The 26185-nt window shown below is 47.0% G+C and overlaps 1 protein-coding gene across 9 annotated transcripts in view; it reads right to left on the reverse strand.

The window, feature by feature from the left end:
• The window catches only part of MBNL1 (muscleblind-like splicing regulator 1), a 113080-nt gene that overhangs the window by 16723 nt on the left and 70172 nt on the right, over positions 1-26185 (reverse strand). For all 9 annotated transcript variants that reach the window (XM_009333955.1, XM_009333953.1, XM_009333954.1 and 6 more), the window contains 3 exons: positions 14141-14311; positions 7945-8145; positions 719-976 (listed from right to left, as the gene is read on the reverse strand). In XM_009333955.1, coding sequence (XP_009332230.1) covers positions 719-976; positions 7945-8145; positions 14141-14311 — 630 coding nt within the window. The remainder of the gene's footprint in view (positions 1-718; positions 977-7944; positions 8146-14140; positions 14312-26185) is intronic.

A 26185-nucleotide genomic window follows, 5' to 3' on the forward strand; every position in this document is an offset into this window, starting at 1 on the left:
CCCGCCGCCGGCCCCTGCGCCCCCCCCCCCCCCCGGCGCGCCCTGCCGCTCCCGCTCCTCCTGGCTGCCACGCCCCAGTGCGCCCGCTGCGCTCCTCTTCCCACACCCCCACGGGGCTCAGCACAGACAGGACAATATGCCACCACAGCCCTCCTCAAGATGCTGTCCTCTCCTTGCTAGGAAACCAGTCCCTGAGTAGTTCCAGATCTGGCTGCTACAACTACGAGGTCTGCCCTAGTGCCCTGCGAGAGCTGCCGACAGCCCTCAGGTGGGGGCTGGGGGAGATGAGCTACGAATAGCATTAACACAGTAAGATCGACTTCAAAGTAAGTCTCTGCAAACAGACTTACAGTAACTGAAATATGGGTTTATCTATCTGTGCAACTAGATAGATACACATCTACCCACACACAAACATACAATAAACTATATATACATATATGCACACACACGTACACACACGCACACATGTATGCACACATATATGTACATATAGATACTCTGTACATGAGCAGGCAAAATTAGTGAAACACCTTAACAGTCTGAAACTACTTAAGAGCAGATCTGGCACCACATGCTGAGAAAGCTCATTGCACCATGTAGTGACTGGGATCCTCGAGCACACGCATACGCACCCCCCTCCAGCAAGAACAGCTAACACATCAATTATTGTCTCTCATCAGCATACTTCTATTCCAGAGGTGTTTTCCAAACTCACCATGGCAGCTGCAGTCGCTGCTGCCTGGGCAGCTGCAGCTTGGTTAACCTGGTACTGGGCAGCCTTGATCTTGGCTTGCAGATGTGCAGGAGGGTGAAAATATTTGCACTTTTCCCGTGAGCATCTCCCTTTGATGTAATCCATGCAGACAGTGACCGTGTTGTCATTGGTGTCGATCATTGCGCTGTCGGCAGGGTGAGCAAACCGGCAGTCATTCTCTCCCCTGTTGCAGTTGCCACGCTGGTACTCTCGACATACCTGCGACACCAGGAAAAGAAAATCGCTTCATTTCTGAACGTCTATGAGGGTACCGCAAGGATGAGTGCCTGGCCCCAGGAGAAGCAGAGTGGTGGTGCGACAGTGGGCTTGGCTCCCTGGCAGCAGGGACCTGGCTTCTCTAAAGCCACTTCTGATGTCAAAGAGCATCAAAACCCACCAGGATCAAGAGCCAAGCACACAGCAGGTTTTATTTTGGCTCCCGCTTAGCCGCCCACAGAGCTTTTTCTGTTTTCTGAAGAAACTTGCTGTGGCTAGCTCTCAGAGATCACCCCAAGAACCATGGTGTTCGGACACAGTCGTGCTCCACTGTGATCTGGCTGTGCCTGAGTTAGCAACACTTGATGCATTAATTAAGGTGACGGGCCGCAGGTGCCAGGAGGATGACTGCATGGCTGCCCCTGAGCAGCCCCACCGGACGGGCGCTTCGTGCCCATGCCAGGGAGTGAGCTGCACCCGCCGGGGTATGTGGCACTGCACCGTCCCCCACGATCCAGGCATCTGCCACGAGAGGGCAATCCAAAACCCCCAGTGGCAGTGGCTGCCTCTCCCGTGCTGCCCAGCGATTGCCCTGCAGATCAGCAGAAGGTGGTCCCCGTTGGGAAAGAGCAGAGGCTGCAGCCAGAGCGGTCACCGGTCCCACTGTCACGCTGCCACTGCACAACAGCAGCCAAAGCAAGCTGAAGGAATCAGAAACTGCAGGAAGAAACCTGCTTGGCTGGAGGGCATTGCCCTGCAGCATCCCCTCTGCTGGTATGCGGGCTCCAGCCCGGGCCTGAGCTGGCACAGGCCCCTCCCGGACCTCCAGCCACCGCCAGTGGTGCAGACACTAACTTCGCCACCAGTGCGACAAGCATTGGCTCCCTCTTCACACACCTTGCAAACCCTGTATTTAAAAAAATGACGTGTGTTCTTTTCATGGTCAACTCTTCACAAACCACAAACAAAAACGCGTTTGTCATTTTAGTTTTTCAAAGGCTGTAGGAAACAGAAAGGGACAAAAGCAACCAAGTTTGTATAAAAATAAAACCACTTTAGTAGATGGAATTTCCTTTTAAAGGTGGGTGCCCATGAGCTTGGATCATCAGTATTTCCTCAAGGACCTTGGCTCTGATCCCTGCAACAAGCCAAATTTGGTTGTTATTTGGTTTCCATCCATGCTAGCGCTCTAGCTGCTTTTTAACCCCTGTGCTGCTTCAAGTACCAGCTGCCCATCATCTAAGACTTATGAAATGACATCCCCGAATGACAAGAGCAATGCCATTTGTGAATCTGCTCGCAGGAAACATCCATTTCTCCAGGGTCATTCCAGCATGACCCTATTTATAGTCTTTTTCCATGCGGTGACAGACTCTGGATGTACATTTGCAGCAGAGCCAAATGAGCCAGTTTAGGCACTTCCATTGCTCTAATTCATCCCTGTGGCCCTACTGCTCATAGCTTGGTGCTTGCAGAACTAGTTCTGCAGCACACATGAAACAGACTGGGCAAATTCCTCAGCTGGAAAATAATCACTTGCCTGCTAGGTAATTCTTCAGCCAGATCTGTTCCCTGGTCTAGTCCCCATGAAGTGGCACGGACCACTTTGCCAGCCAGCATGACACAGGGAGTGACTGGGGAAGGAGGCGGCGCCTGTTTAAGCCATCAAAAAATACAAGTCTGCTTCTGATACCTGTTGCGTGCTAGCACCATCCCTGCTCACACGAGACTCCTTGGTCTCTCTCCCCCCTCACTCTCAAGCATACACCAAATGGAGCTGGCATATTGTTCTTTCTCCAAGAGAGCTGTGTTGGGTTGGTCAGCCCCACCACCTGCGTTGCAACTTGCTCTCTTTCATCATCTAGGAATACTTTCTGGGCCATGAACCAGTGTCTTCTACACAAACACAGGCCCCCCAAATAGACAAAAATTGATAATTTCCTTTGATTGTTTGTTTGCAATCTAGAAGTAAACTGAAGTCTTTTCCTCTGAAGATAAAGAAAATGATGCAACTAATGTCAGTTGACTGTCTTTGCTCTTTGTCTTGTATTGGTGATCCACAAAACTGAGGTCTCAAAACCACTCCACATGTAACCAAGAACTACTCCATTAATAACACAAAGATGATATACACAAATTCATATATAAGTATATATATATAAAAGTATCTGTATACACAGAGAGAAAGAAAACGCATCCACAGATAAGCTAATTTTATCATAGTTAAAAAATCAAAGAAGAATGACCAGAAAACTGAAACAGTTAGGCAGATAATCTTTGGCATGTCCTGAGCAAATTTTCAGAGCTGTCATGCAGTAGCTGAGAAAGGCAATGAATGGCTCGCTCTCAGTGCTCCTTAACAGATCTCTGAATGATGGTTTACAGCAGTCAGACACAAACCATGATACTGTTAGTCCTTTTAATTAGTGTGACCAGCAATGGCTTTTCAACCACTGTGATGGTAGCCAAGAATGTTTCCAATTCTTGTTTATTTAAAAGCAAGCATTGAAAACGGTGTTATTTTTTGTCACAGGCAGGCAGTAATATATCATTCATCTGCTTGAGTAAAGAGCGGCACAGAAACATGATATGTTATCTGGTCTTTCAGATCTGGAGAGCTTTTATTTAGTTATTTATTAATAGCCCTGTAATTAGTATCATAATTTTCAACTCAGTATGTTAAGAAACATAAACAAAAGAGGCACCTGTACATCTCTAGCCTGTCTGCAAAAATGCTGAGTTATTGCTGCAATATTACTGATTTATCGTAATGCACTTAACTTGTTCTAACTTTGGGCTGAGTTTATTTCGATCGCCCTGCTGGGATTCAAGTTGCCCACCCTGGTGGGGAGACAACCACTGCGTCACCTCAGCTACAACAGAGGTCCCACGCTGCCCGCCCAAAAGCGGGCAGAGGTTTGGCTGGAGGGACATGGACAGCAGAGCTGAGATCCCTGCCCTTCCTTGAGCAAATCACACCTCCTGTCTCCTTCTCTGCATTGAAGAGAATTCATCAAAATGGGCATATTGTTATCCAGTACATTCTGAATGTTTAAACAAACAGCACCGCTAGGTCAGATTTCCTGGTTACTCAAGATCTGAAAATCTCCAAGAACTTCTAAGCTGCTTCTTTCTGGCAAAAGATGGTATATATGAAGCAAGCAGGAAACAGCAGCTTGGCTGTGGTCATTCTTGATTCTTGAATACTTCTAATAGAAAATGATGGCATTCAAACGGAAACACATGCGTTTTACACAAAATGGTTAGGCAATTCCTTTCTCTCTCACTTCCCTGTCCTTCTCGCTTCTCTTCTAGTTCACTCGAAGAGCCACACTTTTGTTCAAGATATTTCTGGCAGGAGAGCAGTGTGAGGAAAGCTGTAGGAAAAGCCTCAACCCATGAAATTTCCACCCTGAGACCCAGATTCCTTACGGGAGTGACTGAATGCACTGGACACCCAAACATCTGCATGCTATCTGTACAGGTAACACGGTCCAAATATGTATGAAATTAATCCTACTGCTAGTAACAGTCACTGACCTTATCTTATGAATATTCATATTAATTCAGAAGGCTCGGCACACTGCCTGACAGATTTGTGTTGTCTGCCTGCTTTACTTAAAATCCCAGGTATACGTATTGAGAGCTTTTAGTTGTGGAACAGCCCGATTCAGTATCCCAGAACACGTGTGCTAACGTAATTAACGCCACAGTACATCATTCTTGAAAATAAGTATTTAAAATTCTAAGCAGAACAAATCATATTCCAAGATTAGATGCTAACATTATAGCGGTTATTTTTCTCAAGGACAGTTCATTCCAAGGGAGAGCGAGCTAAGCCTTATAAAGCCCTCTAATCATGTCATAACAAATGACAACACCGACAGCAATAAGCTCACTTAAAGAGCAGGCAGATATCAGACAGTGCAAAATCTTTCAAATCAGTTCTGCATTTCTGTAATCTATAAAGTACATTAAAATATTTTGCTGTTCATAAAAATGATGTGCTTATTTGGTATTTGGATACACCAATACACTGGAAAGCACTGGCAAATTATCTTCTCACTTACTTAAACTATTTAAACTGCATCTGCTGAAGGGAAAAAAAGAGGAGGAAAAGACACCCCCCACCCAACAGATACTAATTTTGTAAGACAGCAGCGTGGTGTGGAATTTGCAGAGTTGGTGGGTCAACCTGGATGTACTCTTGATCCCAGTCAAAATAAAAAGCAAAACTTAAACAGCTTAAAGGGTAGAAGAAACTGGATTTCTTTAAAGTGATCTACATGGTGCAATGGCTAGAGCAGAGTGAAGGGAAGGGCCCTGTTAGGAAGACTGGGCTGGGACAGCCCTCCTCCAAGGACAAGGACACCTCTCAAGAGCGGTGCCTACTGAGATGCAATTACAGCAGAGAAGGCTGCTGGGTGCTGACTGAGCTGGGACGTTAAGTCAACTGGAGAATATGGCTGAGAAGTAAGTGTCCTGCTTGACCACGTTCTGGCTGTAAGCTGAGCCCACGGGAGGGTGGTGCTGCCTCCCCGGCGCTGCCGAGGGCTCTCCCTGGTGTGGAGTGCTGCCTCGCGGGAGCTCGGCCAGCATGCAGGGACCTGGCACGCTCTTGCACTGCCAGTGTTTCCTGCAGCGAACGAAGTCTGCTCTTGGAGGAATCCCCGCACAGTGCCATTTCACCAGGAAAGGTGACAAAAGAGGCACTCCTCTAAGTCTCTGCACTTATTTTCAGGGGTTTCCAACTTGGCCATCATCTTCCTTTCCATACAAGTTCAAAGCAAAACCATTCAGACTTTTTTTTTAATTTTTACTGATTTCAGATGCTTTTGCTGGCTTTTCGTAATTGATAAAAATGTTTTTTACTGCAGACTGTGCCCCTGGGTGTTTTGTGAGAGTAACACACTCACAACTCCCTCTTGTGCAGAGGAGTTTGGCTCAGCAGTGTATCACTTCTCTAAATAGCTATATAAAGAGAACGCAAGCATCCAGAGGATCAAATCCTGCATGCTGAAGTCCCACATTTCATTAGCTTCCCATGCACGTTGGTCACAGTCTGCCAGACAGCACAAGCTCTGCCCCAGAGGCTCCACATGAAGAGGTGTCCCCGTGCAACCCCTCTCAGGCTCCCACCAATGTACACGCTTCCCTGGCCATGGGCAGAGCTGGTGCTTGGGGACTTCGGGTACATCCTGCTCCTGCTTACAAACAGAAAGCTTTTGAGCCCACAAGTCCCCAACACCACTGACCAGTGCCGTGGCCTCTACATGGGTGGAAGCACAATCAAACACAGCAGCCGACCTCGGTGCTGCAACCCAAAGGGGTCTCCACCATCAGCATCCTCCTCTCGGTACTCATTTCCAAATCTAGCATGATTTATTTATGAATTTATCTAATTGCATTTTGGTTTTAATCCACCTCTGGCAGGTATCCACCGTGAAATAGAGTCCTCAAAGGAAAAACATGTCTTAGTGATTCCAAACAGCCACCCGTGCGCCAGCTCTCAGCTCAGTGCGGCTGCCTCTCCTGTAACCTGACCGTGCTTTGGGGAACGCCTTCCTCGGAGAAAACATCTCTAAAAAGGGAAATGATGTGATCCCGCAGAAGGGGAACCTGTGATGACGTCAGCTCTGAGAATAGCGACAGTGAGAAACGCTCACTGCCAGAGGACCCTCCACACTCCTCCCAGCTTGCAGCCTCTGAGCAGCAGCTTGTCAGTCAGAGATGCAACTAAGAAAAAGGAATTAATTTTCCTTGTAAGGAGAATTAATCCCTGTTAATGCAGATGCATGGGCAGAAAGAAAAGCATTATAATTACAATTGGCTGCATTTTATAACAGAGATCCTTCTCGCTCCTCCCATCATGCTCCCTGAGTTCAGGGACCATATCCAAGAGCAGATCAACCCATCCACCCCCCACACCCTCAAGCCTTCACACCCTCCCCACGCAGAGGAGATGTTGCAGTACCAGGATCTCTGAGACCTTCCACTGCACTAATGCTACAGGAACGCTAGTGCTGAGCACTGGCCACTGGGGTGGGGGCTGAGGACAGAGCAGGAGGGCTGTGGCTGCAGGGGATGGGTCATGGCACAGCTCAGCTCTCTCCACTGCCGATCAAAGCTGCTGTCGGCTGCTGCGCGGTGCCGGAGAGGGAGAGCACCACCAGCCATGCTACAGGGAGAGCGGACCTCTCGCAGGCAGTGCATGCCCTAACACACAGCTGTGTCCAACAGACAAACGGGGTGACAGCAGATCACCCTGCCTGCTCAGCCTCTCCCATCGCCGCCTTTTAACCACCAGACCTGACCGGGGCTGCGGAGCGCCCGCACACAGGCTGTGCTCGCAGGCACGCCCCAAGTGTGCCGGCAGCACATGGCTGGCTCACCGCCCACGCTGCCGCAGCACCGATAAGGTGCCGAAAACACTGTCAGGCCTTTCAGATAAAAAAGATTCAGGGCAAGGGAGAGTACCAGCTAGAGTGCACTAACACTTGCCAGGGTTGTAGCAAGGTTGATAAGCCGGGCGTGGGAGGCGAGTGGTGGAGTGCTGGCACCATCTGTCCAGAGTGAAAGTGAGAGGCTGAAAGCCATCTTTTACCCAGGTAGCTGAAGCTCTGCCCTTACACCCACCCCTGGTGCTCACTACCCATGCCTGTACAACCCGCACATTAACACCTTCTGGGCACACACGAACAGTTTCAAGGTGCTCCTGCTGCTGCCACAGTCATTCCTAAAAGGTCTCAGTATTTCCATTTTTTTCTGCAATGGAGGGTCAGAAGCAGAACCACAAGCATTAACTTACTATATGATCACTCAGTCACTCCCCGTCCTTACCCGTCACCAAGATACGACATTATCAGCTGAAGCGAAACCTGCATTATTTTCTTTCACAAGAAAAATGTTTTGTATCTAGGAGACATAAGTGATACAACTTGTGAGAGTAAGTTACACATATCAGCTCCTACCTCCAGCCTGTCTGTCCTCATTAGCTTTTGGGCAGCAGCGGCGGCAGCAGCAGGAACCGGGACACCAGGGTTCCCTGTCACCAGCATCGGGGCGGTGGGCAGGATCTCTGCTGGCACCAGGCCTGGGGAGACAGGCCCCAGGTAGGGGTTGAAGGCGGCTGATGCGTTGGTGGCTAAGCTTGGTGCAACGGAAAACATCGGCTGCAATCAGAGAAAAGAAGAAGAAAGACACTTTAAATATTTATACTTGCCATGCCATCAGCATAATAACTTTTTGGCTATCATCTTGAGCACAATGGTGGTGAGTTTGTGTTACTAATGGGAAAGAAGCATTTGTCATGTCTGTGGGATGTGAAGAACACCCGTGCAAACGTTGCACATGAGCAAGACCACGAGGACAGGCATCCCCTGCCAGCCTCCGCTGGTTCTCCTGCTCAAGCTTCCAACACGTGGCAGCTCTTGGAGCAAACTCTCATTTGATCTGCACTTGAGCAATGCCATCATTAACGAGCACGCCTCGCAGCCACAGGAGAAAGTCTGAGGCTCTTGGCAGCACACGTCCAAAACGTGTACAAACATCCGCTCTTGGGAAAAAAGGCATCTGCGTGAGAGCCCCAACACACCATCAAACCACACTCAACTTCAGACACAGATAAATACATTTCTGACCCTGATGACAGCCAGCTCTGGTTCAGAAATTACAGGAGTTTAATACAGGAACAAGACCAGACAATCATAATCATTTATTTTTACAAAATTAAACAGGCTGTCCACGCAGATATTCAGAAAGAAATATACTGCATCAAGGATATGCTTTATTTAGACTAAAACATTAAGCCAGAGAGAGAGAGCATGCAAATACCAGGGGTTTTTGTTTGTTTGCTTGTTTTAAAAAAAGAGTCAGATGCCCTTGTAGGCTATCACATGTTGTGAAGATAATTGGATGTAGAAGACCAAATAATGCTGCAAGACCCAATGCGGAGCTGTTACACTGCAGTAAAGATTAAATAACTCTTCTGCCCCACTGAATGCAAAGGCACTGCGCTACCAGTGTAATTGCCAAATAAAATTTCGTCTGGAGTGTTTACCTTTAGTATCTAAATAAAGTAGTTACTCAAGGCATTTAGATTTTTTTTTCCAAACTAATTTTTAGAGGGAAAAACAACTACGGCGTTAACGCAATTCTTTTTCTCTGTTTCATATCTGTTTCAGCCAGCCAGCATATAACACCACATGTTTTTGTATTCCTGAGGAAATGACTGAACTGTTTGGAAGCAAGGAACAGGTCCATTTGAAACACTGGACAAAAACACATGCAAAGATTACTGAAGAAAAAAGACTGAAAGTTGCGTAAATGGGAATAATTTCTTTAAAGTCTCTAGTTCTTCATCAATGTGAATGAAAAACAGGCAAATTTTACAGGAAATAAAATATTACTATTAAATACACTATTAATTAATGGCACTTTTCATTACTGTGTTATCAGCTATGTAATAATGAACATTGAAAATAAAACTATGAACCAGTCTGTTAGTGTGTAACTTAAGATATACCAATGTCTGATTTCAGCCCAATATACTCACTGTATAAAAGACTATCCCATTTATTTTCTACTGAGAACATTTTATACTACTATAAATATCCTGCAGCCTTTAGACCATTGCAAAATAATAGCATATTTTATCACAGCCACTGCATATTATTCTGAAACTCACAGGTATTTTGCAATGTGCTGTACACATATAAATTAGGAGATAAAAAACTATCTTACAGTCATATCAGCCCAGACTCAGAGCCACGTTGCTGGCAGAAAGAGACCATGAAGTGGTGAAACCTGGGCAGCACACAACCACGTTCGGTAGCAGAAGAGTCTGCCAAGGCACAAAGCCACCCGAACACTCCTGCACCAAGGAAAAATTTCTGGCAATACAGTGGCCCCAGAGGACACATGGCACAGACTGGATCTGCCCAGGGACCATCCCCAGCACTGACCCAAGGCTCGGGTGGCTGCGGGATGGGGAGGAGCGGGTCACCAGTGCACTGCTCCCTCTGCCGCAAGGGTCACCCCAAGCACGGCCCTGCCATCCACGAGCATCAGCCGAGGGTCAGCCTGTAACTGCAAACTGGTCAGAACTGGGACCCCAATGCCATGCAGGAAAGGAGAGACCGGGGGGGGTGCTCCAGGTCAGTCCGAGCTGCTGGGCTCGTCTCTGCTGCTTACTGCTCACTTGTTTTCCAGCAAGCTTTCACTTCCTCATCTCTAGAAGCAGAGGTATAGAGTATTTCTCTATCACCACAACCAAACCATACAACTATTTACTGGCCTTGCAGTTAGGGCCCTACTATGCTGTGCATCATGCAAACCAGCTGAAAAAAAGAAAAAAGCAGCTCCTGTAGGTCCGCAGAGAGAACAGAGGTGAAGGAGGACATAGCCTTGGATGCTGCTCTGTGCTGCCAGATGCCCCAGAATCCACATCATCCCATATACTGAATAATCCTGCTCTAAAAATGCCTGTGCACAACCAACGTGAACCTCACCAGCAGGTCTGATCTCCACAGCTCTGCCTTTCAAAAGCACTGCTTGCTAATGGGGTCTATTGATTGGGAAGGAGACACGGGGGCACCTTTGGAAATTGGCCTCTGCAGCGCAGCAGAGCCATGGCTCCTCCCTGGACAGACAGACAGACGGGCTTTCTGCCAGCACCCCAGCTCGCCAGCCCTGCAGGACCGGCTGCCCGCAGGGAAGGAGCTGGACTCGTTTAATGCATCTTTAACAGTCATCTACCGAGCACCTGCCATGCCAAGGAAAGCACAAGAGTGTACCGCATACACAGAGAGAAACACTGATAATCTACAGCTACTTGTGAATTACAAACACACCTGCAGGAAGGTCTGGGACCTTGCTCTGCTGCAGATTTGCACCTGCAGTGTGCAGCTGATCGCCTCTGGAGTGCCAGCGCTCTGCAGAAATGCATGCCTGACTAACAGCCCCGCGGTTCAGGCCTGTATGGAGCAAGCAGCCTCGGGGCTCCTCGTGCTCCCAGCGCTCCACATGCCCCTGGAGGCGAGGAACGGCCCCAGAGTCTCCAGCCACATTTGTGGTCCATCTCTGCTCTTCTGGTCTCACATCTGCATCTTCCTGCTTCTGTTCAGCATTTTTCACACTCTTCCACACCGGAAAAGGCAAATCCAGGGTCTGATATTGCTATTGTGCAGCAGCACAGCATCACCCATTGATGTGCTAGTACCAACTGATGTGCTAATACCAACCGATGCTCTAGTACTAAAGCATTAGTCTAGTTGAGCCCAACTCCCCCTAAATGGGTTTACAAGCAAGGAGGGCAGAACCGATTCGAGCAGGCAGAGCTCTTCCTCAGGATCTCTGTGCTTGCAGTCAGCAGGACACGCAGTCCCTGCTCACCATCTGAAATCCCCTCCCTCAAGTGCCAGCTAAAGACAGATAAAAGAGTGAACTAAAACGGAAAGATGGGAAAAGTCCACAGACATTACTTGCAACTAAGATAAAACATTTATCAAACACAAATATGAGTGAAAGGATCCTACTGCTTTGCTTACCAAATTAGAGTCTCTTGTTAAGTTAGTTCACTTACTTTTATTAAAGCATAGACTATTGATTTTTGTAAAACAAAACAGACTGACTGAAGCATTGTTAGATGGGATAATATGAATCACCTGCTAGAACACCCTGAAATAACATCCATTTCAACTGTGCTAAAAAATAAAGTAATTTTAAGGCCAAATTAGTAGGATGACATCCTACTAATGGAAATGCTACTGCTGGGACAGCCAATGGCCCTTGCTATGAAACCTCATATTCAATGAGACTGAATTCTGAAAATACACAGTCTGTCATGTCTGAACTCAAGTGATGTACACAGAAATTACCCAGGCACGGGTAGAAGGTTTGTGCTGCACTTCAAAATATACTGACTTAAATTTTGCTCGTTAGGGACAGTGCGAGTGTAGCATAAAGGAGAATTTAAATTTCATTTAAATGTTATCCTCACACTAGCCTCTTTTTACAGAAAGTTAATCCAAAGGACTGCATTAGTATTTTTTTTCATGTTTACCCAAATGTTGGTGTGTGCCTACACACTTCTTTGTATAAACCTGAGCACGCCATATTTGGTTACAATTCATGAAACAAACAAACAAACAGGTTAACAGAAAAGAATATTTTAAGCAATGGTTCTTACTGTTGGCTGCATTTTGACTTAAGCTTTCTCATAGTCCCAAATATGAATTTGCTGGTACTAAGGCTGTATCACTGTACTAAAATCAGGAAATAAAAATAAAATTGTGGCATGTGCACACGTCTGTTTTGAGCTGTTGAAATTGAAAAATCATTTTGAGGTTGCTCTGGAGTTAAAGCACGTAAAGTACAGACTGCTTTTGAGCTGTCTAGCTGTACAGACACTTAATTTTGTTTCTGATCTGAAAGCCATCAGCAGCGGGCACCAGCCTACAGGCAGCCACATTTCTCCTGCAAGACAGGACTAAGGAGCAGGCTGCACTGCGCAGTGTTAGGACATCCCCTGAAGCACTGCGGTGCCACAGCATTTGGTGTCTGTGCACTGATGCTGCCTCAGCTCATCTCCTTGCTCAGGTGATACAGACAATTTTACTTAAAGAAAAGCCAATCAAAAGAGAGAAAACAAAATGTGGTATCTGCTCACACTGTGCTAATAGGTACTAAAGTCAATTTACTGTGAAGATCCTACCACAACATTTTCTGCTTTTCTCCCACACGCACCCTTTTTCTTGAAACAGCCGAGGCATAAAGCTCTGTGGGAGAATAACAGTTATATTAGCTGAATCAAATAAGCTACAACATATTTACTGGTATTCTGTACACCCACAAAACAGGGGGCCAAATAACCATTTGGCACAAGTATGAGATGATTTTTCCTAAGGATTTAGCTTATTTTGAGGAGTATTAATTGTCACTACATTTTTTGAAATAAAAGTTGAAGAACTCATCTAACAGAGTGAACATAGGTTTCCTAACGGAACATATCTGGAAGTAAATTAAACTCCCTAAATTCTACCTTTGCCAGCAAGAAAGGAATAAAAGAACTGTCAGAGAAGTGGTAATGCAGATGTATTTATTTTATATATATATATATTTTTCAACTTATTTTTTCCTTTGCTGCCATTTTACCCATTGAAGGAGAGCGCTTCAGCCAGGGGAGCATTATTTGCCTTTTTATGTAGAATATACCAGCCTTGCTCATACATTAATCAGCGCCAGTCTCGCTCATACATTAATCAGTACCCTCTAATGTCTGAACTAGAAGTTTATATCAAAAGGGTTCTGGGCCAAATTTATCCATAGGTTAGCTCAAATGACCTCTCTGGATTGCATTAGAGAGGGATCTGGCACAGGGTGTTCAGCTCCCAAATGTGTATGTGCATGGCAGGTTGATGCCAATCATCTTTACATTTGCTGAAATGAGGGATTATTGCAGAGCAAGAAACTTAGCCACGGCGTTTGACTTTGTGGAACACTGCACTGTGCTTACTTACTAAGGTATAAGAGAAACAGATATGATGTAATATATGATCACATTTTACTGTGACCAGATGAGAGATTTTTGATAGATTCTCCTTCCCCCACCCCTTGATTTTTTGTAGAAGGTATGATAATCTGTACTTCTTCTTCCTGCCAAGCCTGAGCTGTGGATCGTGCAGGTCAGACTGACATGCACCATACATCACTCAGGGCAAGCTTTCTGCTCTGCCTGACAACGTGCTGTAAAAACCGAAGTTCAATTCCAGCAAGTAATTCCCTGAGAAGGTTCCCCTGAGTGAATGGAAAACATCCAGTGGGAATCTTCTCAAACCCAGGAATTTCCTAGAGCACATGAAACTGCAAAGGAAACGTCTATTTATGAAAATCCCACACAGATTATTCACTTTCTTAGTTTTAAGAAACAAGTTGCAAAAAATTAATTAAATTAACAAAATATTAACAAAATTAATTACATTAACAAAATTACTTCAGGCAACAGAGAATTAAGCAGTACAAAGACATACAGACCAGCATTTCATTGTATTTGATTTCTCCACCAGTTACCACCATTTGTGGCATTTTACAGGCACGTAAGCACACCTACTAACTTACTTCAACTACAACTCATTGTACTCATTGATCGAAACCAAGAAGTGTACATACCACAGGCTGCAACGGGGCACCAGGCATCATGGCATTGGCAAGCTGCATCTGCTGGGCCAGCATGGCCATATTCTTCTGCTGAATCAGGTTATTGCGTCCATTTATCTCCAGCTGTGTTTTTAAGTGTGGTGGTGGGTGAAGGTATTTGCAGTTTTCCCTTGAACATCGACCCTGAGGAAGAGAATTGACACAATTGTCTTAGAAGCTATAGGCATATCTTCGTTCCTTATGTCATCAGCTAAAACAAACACAACACACGCTACAGACCTAGGAGGAAAGCCCCTGGCTACTTCTCTAAGCTATCACATACTGACCAGAGCAACTTGACAATTCTAGTATCAGCTGCTTGCTTTGCTTTTCTAAACTATGTATTTCTGTAGTACGACTCCAAAAAATACTGTTTCTTTAAAAAGTTGCTGAAGGCAAGCAAATACCAGTTGTTTTAAAAGTAGAGCATGCTCATCCTCTACAGGCACACGTTTTCGCTCAGTGAAAGCTATGTCCATTGGGACTCAGAATGGCTCCCCCTGCCCATAGAGCTGCCTTCAGGAAGCAAGCGGCTGCGGAGCCAGAAACCCAACAAAAGAAATGCGGTCTGGCTGCAGCAGTGAGCCTACAAAAGCTCACGTGCAACTCTGAAAATGTTAAAGGCTCACTTCTCTCTCTGCTGTGCAGGGGCACAAGAAGCACTGAGCGTACAGCAAGACAGGTGGTCAAAATAGCATTATTACCAAGAAAACAGCACCAGCTCTGCACTTTCACTAGACCTGTAATACAGCATCTTTGAAGAAAACCTCTTACATATGAGGCATTTTTGTTGCAATTGTGTAAACCAAACAAGAAAATCAGAATTAGCTTGTTTCTAAATTTTTCATTAAATTCAGATGTGGTAAACAACAAATTTCATGCACTAATTTTATTTGGATGAAAGGACATTCATCAATTTGACAACCATTCACATCAAGAAATAATAAAAAATAATTCTATGTACAATATATACCCAAACCCCACTGTTTGGGAGTTGTTAACAAGTTTGTAGCAACTCCTTGTTACCACATAAACCAGCTTTGCACATAAGACAACGCTCCTTGGTTGAAATCCTTTAACACGGTCTCTTGCTCTGGGTGCCCCCACTGGCGGGCTCCCACCTGGGAGCAGGGCAGCTGGTGCTGGGCAGCGCTGGGTGCTCACCCGGCGGCTGGGGCACGGGGAGCTGGGCACGAACGTGACTTCTGAAAACTAGCCCCAAGTTCCCCCCAGCTGTAGCTCCACTGTAAAAACCTCTAAAATGAAAGGCACAGCCTGAGCGAAGGGCACTGCCTGCACAGCCGCTCAGCCACAGTGTGTGGCAGAGGGAGGTCAGGGAAGAGAAACACCTTCTCCTGGGGAAGAGAATCCCCTCTTCTCATGGCGCGTGAGCTGTGGTCTCGCATGCCATGAGACTTCAGAAAATACAAATTCATTAATATGGAAGCTTTAGACACTAATTGTTCTTTAAAATTGTAACACTGGAGCCCATGCTTTCACTAAAGGGATGATAACAATAAAAAAAAACAAACTAAAAAGGAGAATTGAATGCTTTTCTGGAAAAAAACAGATTCCTTAAATTACATTTTTTTTCCTTTACTTATTCATCTTTGAAATAAATCCAAACAGGAATAATGACAAGGCAAAAGAGAGCCTTAATTTAAGTAAGAAACTGTTTTTATCAGGAAACAAATTAATTCAATATAGTCTGACCTTATACTGCAATTTTGCTCAGAAATTTAAAATGTATTCTTGTTACAAGATCTGCCAGAAATCTAATTTGTTCAATGATTTTTGTCTCCCTTAAGGCTGGGATAAACGGTTTGCTGCTGCCCCCCTCCCAATCCGTCTCTCCTGCTAGCAGTCCTAAGTTCTTAAAACTCATTTTCATAGTTATTCAATTGACATCTGAGTGATCCTTGCATAGGAAGATATACCTGATACAAAGAAAAATATGTAAAGTTTTGTGGATATCTTTAGGCTACACACCAAGATTACAGAAAGCCCTATGTATATGAAGACCACTACTATAATGAACGGCAAAGAAAGTTCATCTTTCAGAGCTTCCATTCATAATCCCTGAGCATATTTCCTTGAATGAAACGCATTTTCCATCACACGATCCCGTCTACTGCCAGAGACAACACAGAAGAGCTGAGCGACTGCTGCCAGTCACAATGGGAAGGTGCAGACGAACAGAAACCCCAGCACATGGCTGCCCCGGCGCCTGGCTGTGCAGTGCTCGCTGCCACCTTGCTGGCCCTGGGCCACGGGGCTGCAGACATCAGTCTTCTCGTTTGTGGCAAGAGTCGGAGGGGTCCCCCAAGCCCTTTGGCATGAGGCCTTCGCCTTCCCCTTACACAGCCCTGTGACAGGGCTCTCGCAGGCGTTTGCTTGTTGGTCTGAGGCGTGCTATGGGCTGTCCTCGGCAGAGCTGACACACAGAAAGATTCACTGAAGTCACTTGCAAGAAAATCTCCCTAATAACACAGCTCCAAATGTTGGAAAGCAATCAAGAGAGGGGCCAGATAATGCACAAAAGCTAAAAGCACAACATCTATACTACAGATAAGATGGGGGAAAAAAACATTTGCAGCCTGAGAAAATATTTTTACAGGGGAATGGAGTTTCCTACTGCAAATAAGGATTAGGATACTTCAGTAACAAACATTAACAATTCATGAGTAGAAAAGACAAATTGATGGTGGCAACAGGAATTGGTGTTTATGGAGCGTGAATTTTATACGTGTGTGTGTGTATATACACACATACATGCATGCATATATGCATCTGCTGGTTGCTGTTCCACCCATGGGAGCTCCCCAGGACACCTCGAGCACCGCACGGTGAGAGCAGCGGCGATCCCCCCGGTGGGGATCAAAGCCAGCACCTGACAGCCTGAAGCAGCGGCCAGACTGCAGGGGCCAGCACAGCCTGCGGTGGACTGGCTGAAACGACGTGTGGGACATCTCCCACCCAGCTTGTTTGTACGCTCGGGGGAAAGCACATTTTCAGCCTGGGGGGATGCTTTCGGACAAAATGACCCTTGGTTCTCTCCTTTAATGCCTTACTGACAACACAGTTCAGTATTTAAGCCATTTTGCACAAATAAACCAATGTCATTTCAGCACCGCACCCCCCAAAGCATTTCACAATTATATGAAATGGTAGGTAAAAGGCAAGCACTTTCGAACAGCTTTATTTATGTCAATTTTTCTCCCAATACTAAAACCCCTGTTAATTGTTGCTACCACTAAGTAACACAGGGCAAAATTACACATTTACTAGCTGCCTGGAAGATGATATCTTACATTAGCACAGTGTAAAATTCAGACTTAATTACTGCTAATGAGTAACATGAAACTACTACATGTGTTGCTGGAATCAGAGAGGAGCAATTAACAAACCTGATTCCAAAATGCAGATTAAACTCAATGTCCTTATTTCAGTGGTGAGGTCTAGGCTGCTCCACACCTCTCCAGACTGGATCCAAAGACTGGATCATGACCGCTTAATGTACTTCATAGACTCAAACGCTTTAAGGCCAGAAGAAACCGTTCCAGTGACCTAATGCAATGTCCTCAGGCTCCTGGGAAACAAGGAGGCCCCTCCATTGTTGCCCCATCAAGGCCATCATTTCTCTTCGCTTAGCACCTGATCTTTAAGGAAGACAATTTACTCTGAGTTAAAAACTACAAGAATATACCACATACCCAGGTAAACTGTGCTTATGCTTAGTTATTATTAGCTACTCTCAAAAAGTTTACATTTTTCTTGTTTGTATGTTGCTTTGGAGTCTAGTGCAGCATTTAACTTTAAACCTTTTTGAATTTTCAGATCCTAGCAAATTTTCCAAAAGAAATGCAGACTTATCTGTTTGGGAAATGGCTTTCTGGTCTTACTTATACTCCATGGACCTTCAGAAACGGTCCACAGTGCGACCAGGAGCCAGAAACCGCAGGCTGAAAACTACTGTCAAAAATCTCAATCAAGAACACAGACTGCATTCATCTCCTTTATACTGTGAGCAAGTAGTTTCTTAATTACCTTTTCACTAGATTCTGGTAACTTCAGTCAACAAAGTTTAAGGCAGGTTTTCATCTCTCTGAACCTTTTCTGAACCCTTTGCTGTTTTTTCAATCATAAAAAAAAGAATACTATAAGTGAGTAAATTCAGAGAAGTGGAAGTCGAGCACACTGGCAGTGTCCTGAAACACTGTACCAGCACACTGGTAGAGTTTTATGAGAATCCTGCTGGACTAAAAGTTATTAAAAATGCTCCTGAGGCTCCTCAGGCACACTCTTCAGCAGAGGCTGCCCGCAGATCTCCAGTCCCGAGACAAGCGGGACAGGGCCTGCCTCATGAGCAGAGCCAGCAGGGAAACTAAGGGTGTACAGCATGGCAGCGGGGGGCAGGAAATCACTCACACAGCAATGTGATATTTGGGCAAAAACCTGTTGCCAAGATCCCACGTTTACTTCTGCACTCAGGACTCCTGCAGGAAGAAACCCGGCTCTCACTCACACTGCAGCCAGCAGCTGGAGCAGCAGCTCCCCAGCAGCCATGAGAAGAGGCTAGGCCAGGCCCAGGCGATGCTGCTGGAGCCAGGCATGGACATGGACCCGCTACGGCACCCGGGGTGCACTGGCCTGAGCAAGCCACACTTTGTGGCCACGCTGTGGCTCTGCCGCCAGCCTCCCGTGGGAGGCCAGTCCCGGGTGGCCTGAGCAGCCTGCCAGCCATGCAGGGCAGCGCCAGCGCCATCCCCACACGTGTCCCTGCTAAGCAATCCTGCTGTCACTAACCAGCACCCATCAGGTACTACATTCCTGACAGCAGTGACATGGCAAGAACATGGCCCCGCGCGCCATGATGAGCCTTTGTGCACACCCTGCTCACGAATACACCCTGCAGAGCGAGGAAGAAGGAGAGCTCGGAAAAAAGGCCACTCTCACATGATGTTTTTCTCCAGCTATCATATCAACAACCTTCAGGCAGAGAGCCCAGGCTGAACTAAACAGCCAGCCTGACTGTCATTAAATTAGGGCAGCATGATGTCTGCTGTATTTTAAGCTGTCTAGCCTTGGCAAAAGCAGGTGATGGGGACAGGGACAGGGAGAAGTGGGTGGCACTCGCCCACCAGGGACCTGTGCGGGGCCCTAGGAGGTGCCCCCTTGGACCCCCCTGTGGTGCTAGGCGTGGGTCTGGCATTAACCACCCTGACAGGGCTGGGGGACCGAGGGTGTCATTCTTTGCTGGTAACGCCTCCTGCCTCGCTCTCCAGCGCTTCCCGCGCCCATGTCACATATTTACAGGTCACTGACCCGAGCACATGGCAAGCACACGCTGAGCTGTGGGGGAGCCGTGGGGGGACCCTGCTGCCTCCTCAGCATTGTTTGGGGAGACAGGAGGGATGGGGCCAGGGGGTCACCGGCCCAGCATCACCCCAGGGGCTCCATCCATCCGTCTGCCCCCATTGCCTGCTGGATCAGGCCCACCTCTGAATACCTGCCTAATCTAAACACCATGCAAACATCATGAAACGGTGAGGGCTTGCAAGGGCAGTGCCAAGAAAAGACATTTGTTTGCAAGCTGATCTACCTGCGTGTTACCTTCTGCACCATTCCTCCTCCTAGCAGCATCTCCAAGAGCCCTTCTCATACCTGTGTGTGATGCTGAGCTGGTGGAACTCCTGTGTCCCCGTGTAGGCAGCTGGCCCTGGCTGCGGGGACACACTGCACTTTCACCCAAAAATGCCCAGAGGTCCTCGTCTGCCACTCGCTCCCTGCCACTAACAGCCAGGTCCCACACTCGGAGGGCACTGACAGACTTGCCACTGGCTTCACAAGCGCTCAGCACACACCGCTGGATGTGCCAGCGCTGCCAGATGGCATCGGCACCCGATGCTGCTCCAGGGAAGCTGGGTTTGCATCCCGGCCAAAACCACGGCAGCCGGGTAAGTGAAAAAAGCCAAACCAGGAGCAGCTGCAAAGACGGCAACTGCAGAAGAGCGGGAGCTGCCATGCTGCACGAGGAGCCAGCGCAGGGGTGAGCAACCCCGAATGGCCAGGGACACTGGGATGCTACACGGAAGCCATCAAACACGGCTTTTTCACCCTTGCACAGCTTCCTAAGAAATAAAAAATAGACCCCAAAACATACCTTAAAAAATTGGTTATTGCTAATCTCAATTTTTTGTTGACCTACACACCAACCTCTGCAATCTAGATATTTTCCTGAAGATTACTGCATTTTTGTAAAAACTGCTAGTCAGATTATTGTGCTGAGGAATTTTTAGTTGGAAATAGGAATTAATAAAAACATGTCCGTAAGAAAATATTTACTTTGTTTATTCATTTGTTGACAGAAAATGCCTGTTTTCTTTGAGTTTTCTATTTATTCTCCTAGACAGTAGCGCTGCCTCTCCGCATGCACCTTGCCTTCTCTGAGTGCCAGACAACAGCACTTGCCTTTATATTTGGCAAACCACTGCGACATGGAAGGGACGGAGTGAAGCAGGCAAACCTTTCCGTGTTATGTTACTGCTTCCCAACCACAGGGAAATGTGGTTTTCTTATTTTATTTTTCAAATTCTCTTATAGAAAAATCATTACTTATCGGGGCAGACACATTTTAGATGTGCAGATTTCTGTTTAAATGATTGGTAAAACACCATGAAGAAGTATAATCTTTCTAGCTGAGAGCAGCTACTATACAAAGACAGACTTTTAAGTCTTGTTTGAAATATGGGGGCAAGTACACATTTGCTTCTGCTCTCGTTACAGAAGTAAATCTTTTAAACTCATGCTGGCTCTCCATTTTTGTCTTAGTTTTTAATAGACAAATTTATTTCCTATTCTGTACATTTCACTTTCATTGCTCAAAAATGCTGTAAAGAACAATCCACTCCAGTCATGGGATCAGGATGCCCTGGCCGCAGTCTGGACACGTGTGCCTGACCCCAGCGGTGTTCAGTCTCCTGTAATGCCTCATCGAGGTGCAGCATGGGGTTAATCAAGGTCTGGTGATCAGGAGTCAGGTCGGGAGTTTTTCTTCCCATTGCCTTCAGGGGAGCAGGGACACAGTACCTGTCCCCCAGGCGCTTTCCCACAGATGGCCAGAAGCACCTCCCAGCTATGCAATTTGGTTTTATTCCCCACAAAACGGGAGGCATTTCATGTGGGTATTTGCAGAATTGTGGAAGAGAAAACATGCAAAACTCAGACAAAAAAGAAACCATAGTCAATCCTGTCTTGGAAAAATGACCCAAAAAATTCTGCATTCTGAAAATACAGTGTAAGTATTTCCACAAGACTTGGATCATCTGACAAACATGTTGGAATTTTATGTTACACCTAGATATTTAACACTTTCACATAGATGAGCAAGAAATTAGTCGATTTCTGTGAGGTCACTACTATGTTCTTCTCTACAACACCATTTTTCTGTGAAGTGCAGCACGTCCTGTTTTTCAGATCCCACACTAAACGTTAGAAATACAACAGCAATTCTTGCTCTCTGAAAATAATTTCCTTCCAGAAAACACCCTGATTGCATGTTTAATAATGAAAAAGTATTCTTGGGAATCACTTCTGGGATTGCCAGCTCCTTTATCCACTGCAGTTACAGCTTAGGTAATAATGGGTACTAACAATTTTTACTTTTTTCTTGAGGGAATATTTAATGGAAATATCAGCAGAAGTCAATAACTAATTAACAAGAAGATAATTTGAGCTTAGTGTGCTGCAGAGCCCTCTGTGCAACTGCGCCGCCACCCAGCAGAGAAGCGTGACCCACCAGCAGCCCTGAGGCATGCAGCGCGGTGCTGCGACAGCCCCGACGCTCACCCACAGCCACGGCGCAGCCCACAGCTTTGGGCAAAATCCTCCGTGCCCTGCAAACGCTCTTTCAAAGGCCAGAGGTGAGCCTTCCCCTCACCCACTGGAGCAGCAGAGTTCATGGCAGCAACCTCACTGCTGACACCAGGTGGGTTTACAAATTAATGGCACCCAAGTTGCTCTTGTCCAACCACGCAATCTGCAGAGAAGATCTCAGGGTGGCATTGGGTCCAGCTTTTGCACCCATGGCCCTGGCGTCTCTGGCACGCCGCTGCTGGTTTCTACCTCCGCTCTGGTAAGGTGTGTGTGAACCCCCAATCTCATGCACACTCAGGCCAAAGCATGCACGCTTTGTGCAAGTATCTGCACCGAGGTCTGAAAAGCAGGTCCCTGAGTAGTTCGTGTTTTGAGTAGTTGCTATTAGGCCTTCAAAGCTGTTTCAAGAACTTGCAAACATCTACGGCTTCAGTACCCGCATAAACTTTAAACCAATTCAAATTAATTTCCAGTACCTCTCCTTAGAAACACCATCTAATCTATCACACAAAGGAAGAACAACAAACTCATCACCCTGGTGGACTTGGCTCCAGTCTAAAACTTTCTTGGAAAGCACAGCCTGGTGATGCAATAAATAACGTCTAATTAGCAAACTGCTCTCTCAAGGTCATTACTCCTCCAGGCGCAAGCCATCAGGACCCCATGGCGCCTGCGTGAGGGACCTGCAGCATCCCAGACGAGGCCCCGCACAGGGGCATTGCCAAAGCCGAGACGCCCTGTCCTCAGAAACTCTGCGAGCAGGCAACAGGAGGTTTTCCACACCCAAGTCCTCGCAGGGTGCAGGAAGGCAGGGAGGACCCAGATCACCCCGCTGTGGCTTGGCACCTGCAGTGCCGTCACTCAGTGTGACACCCAACATGAACCCTCCTCTCCCAGAAGGAGCCCCGGGGAGCCCACCACATCCACCGCCTCCAGTACCCCCCTGAATTTCAGACTGAGGTTCCTCAAAGCAGGGTTTACTCTGCGTTTGGTTACTTCCACAGGGACACTATTTGCAGTAACATAATGTGTAACTGTTGTCAGTGTTCCCTTTAGCCTCCGGACAGGTTCTGGACTGTGATGGGGCATGCACAGCCAGGGGGGACACTGCTTGGCACCGCGTGGTTGCAACCAAACCCACGTAACAGGGGAGAGCAGCAGAGAGGCGACACTGTGTTTGCATTTATATTTGCAATGTTACCGGCAATTAGACACACTGATAGCACTGGGATGCCTGCGGTTTTGGAGAGGGGGCATCCTTTGCAGTTGATTTGGGAGGATCAGCAAACATCAGATTGGGCACAGCCAAAGTAGAAATACAGAATAATTTTGCATGGACAGAGATTAAATAAAGATCACAGTTACTGCTGTCATTTGATAAACACCAGAGAGTGCACACTGAGCACAGCGATCCTGCCATCGTTGTTTAAGGTTATCCTTCTGCAGCAGTATAAAATCAGAAAAAACAAACAGACCCAGCAAGCCAGTGTGTGCCATTGACTCTGTATGTCCCCGGAACGGCACTGTCCCCTTAATTCAGTCAGGGCAAGGCGTCTGACTCCACATGGAGCTTTTCTCTATGCTGCTGGAGTTAGGTTAACATTGGTCACCCTCCACAAATGTGAAGTAAATACATCTGTACAGACAAGTTTCATAAATGCAGTTGGTCTGGGAAACTCTTAGAACTAAGCTGCGCCAGCCTGCTGGGTCTGTTTGTTTATGCTATTTTTATACCACTGTGGTAGCACAATCCGAGTTACCGAGCACTTGCTACACCACTCTGTGCGTGTTTATACAAGAACTACTGCTCACAAAAGCAAACAGGAAAGCTTCTTGTTTTTCATCAATCCACCAACACTGTACCATTAAAATATCACCATAGAAGTCCAGGGGCAGAGGAGAACCAAGAGCACCAACGTGCTACTCACTGTGTGCGGAGATGTTACTGGAATAAACCCTGGCTCTTCCCCCAGGGTCCCTGGAATAAACCTCTTGCTCTCCCCCGAGGTGGCAGCGCCGGCCCCATCGCTGCAGGGAGAGGCACAATGTCCAGCTGGCGTGCCTTGAGGAGGAGCATGGAGCCCTGCATGGTGCGGCGGGGACACCACTGGCCACGGATGCTAGGGTAGTTTGCTCGCCCCAACCGCGAGCCAGCCACTCGCTTCAGAGCCACGACTCCCCCGAGGTGGCAGCGCCGGCCCCATCGCTGCAGGGAGAGGCACAATGTCCAGCTGGCGTGCCTTGAGGAGGAGCATGGAGCCCTGCATGGTGCGGCGGGGACACCACTGGCCACGGGATGCTAGGTAGTTTGCTCGCCCCAACCGCGAGCCAGCCACTCGCTTCAGAGCCACGACACTCACCTGCAGCCCCGCAGCGCTGCCCCACTGGGACCACAGCTGCCTCCCCTCGCCCCCCTTAGCTAACAAAATATTTTTAAAAAGGGACTGTTATCTCTAAACACAGCATAAGTACAGGACTGATGCAACAACCTTTCAATTCAGATTTTTAGCATACATTGCTGCTCAGGATGTCCTGGAGCCAAATTAATTCTCCAATTAAAAATTGTTGCTTAGCAACAGGGTTTGAGATGCAGGAGAGAAAAGCAGGGTGCCTGTGATGGCTGGCCATGGGTAGGCAGGATGGGAGTGAGAAGCCACCTCTGCTCCAGGGCGCACAGCCCACAGCTGGTGCCGGACCCCCGCCTCGATGGAGGTGTCCATGGGGCACCTTGTGTGCAACAGGTAAAAACAACCCTCCAGTGCCACAGGGAAGCACAAACTGCGGCCCAAACTCTGCTCCAAACTCTGCTCTTGCTTATTCCAAAACAAAACTGAAGTGAAAGAAGCACCAGCCCTGGGGAGTTGTTCCAGGTTTTGAGCAAACATTGTTTCCTTGGGTGGTTTTGTGCAATTACGGTTAGATGTATTATCCTGCATGCAGCATTGCTGTTGTTGTTGCTACCATTAAATCAATGAGACAACCTCCATGCCACAGGATGCAAAGAACTCAGCTTTTTAACACAAAAGTGTCTACCAAAAACAGTCTTTAATCTCTGCTGATGGCCTTTGAAAGCCACCACAGCATTTAACCACCTGCAACGTTACGATGGACTCACCAAAGCGTTTCTGTGCCATTAGAGTTACGAAATCCTGCTTTTCAAAATCAGACATATAACCCTCTAATATTTAACAGGCTATCGCCTAAAAACAAAAGAAAAAGCTTCTTGTGGCCAGCAGACACTCCTATGAGTGCTGCACATCCCATCTGCACTGCATGAACATTTACCACCCCATCACTATTTAACAATTATTAATGACTGACATAATTAAACCAATCACTTTCGGGTATTCCAAACGTGCCACAAGACTGAATGGCAACAGCCACAGCTGAGGATGCTCCGCTGACATTTCCTCTCACCTGGGGGGCTCTGCCTGTCGCCTCCGCACCAGCGCTGCTGGTCCCCCCGTGCTGCGGGTACCCAACCTACTTGCATCTGGGTGAGCCAGATCTAGCAAACCAGCAGCCACGCTGAACGGCACAGCTGTAACAGATTAAATATTTTTGATCCAAAACAAACATGCAAACACCTCCCTCTTTTAGGGAGTATAAATTCCTTCCAACAGCAGAGAGCTTGGCACGTTAAAACCCAAGCAGGAAGATGGCTGTTACGTAAAATCCGAATATTGCCTGTAAATGGTAAAACTATTTATACCAATGCCCATGTGTTTTACAGGAAATAATTTAAGCTATGGTTTGCTTTTTAAAAATAAACTGTTTACACTTGCTTTGTTGTAGCTGGCCTGCCAAGCATACATTCAGATAAACTTTTTTAATATTGAACAAGGAGAGTTACTGGACCTATTTTACTGACTCGAAGCATACAAACTGCAGTCCTGGTGAGTCAACGGCTACGCTTATGACTCTGAAGCCAGGCCGTGGTCCGGAGGCAGGACCATGATCGCTGAGGCACTACGCAACGTTGATGTACAGCCCATTTTGAGACACAGCCCAGCACGCACCAGAGGAGGAGTGGCTGCACCTCAGCTCCTCCGCTGCCCTGGCTGCCCCAGAGCATGGCCAACGGCCCCCCGTTGCTGTGGGACCACGGGTGCCTCTCCCCAGAGCCAGTCTGACACCATAACC

Source organism: Pygoscelis adeliae, unplaced genomic scaffold (assembly GCF_000699105.1).
Source record: "Pygoscelis adeliae isolate BGI_AS28 unplaced genomic scaffold, ASM69910v1 Scaffold241, whole genome shotgun sequence".
NCBI lineage: Eukaryota > Metazoa > Chordata > Aves > Sphenisciformes > Spheniscidae > Pygoscelis > Pygoscelis adeliae.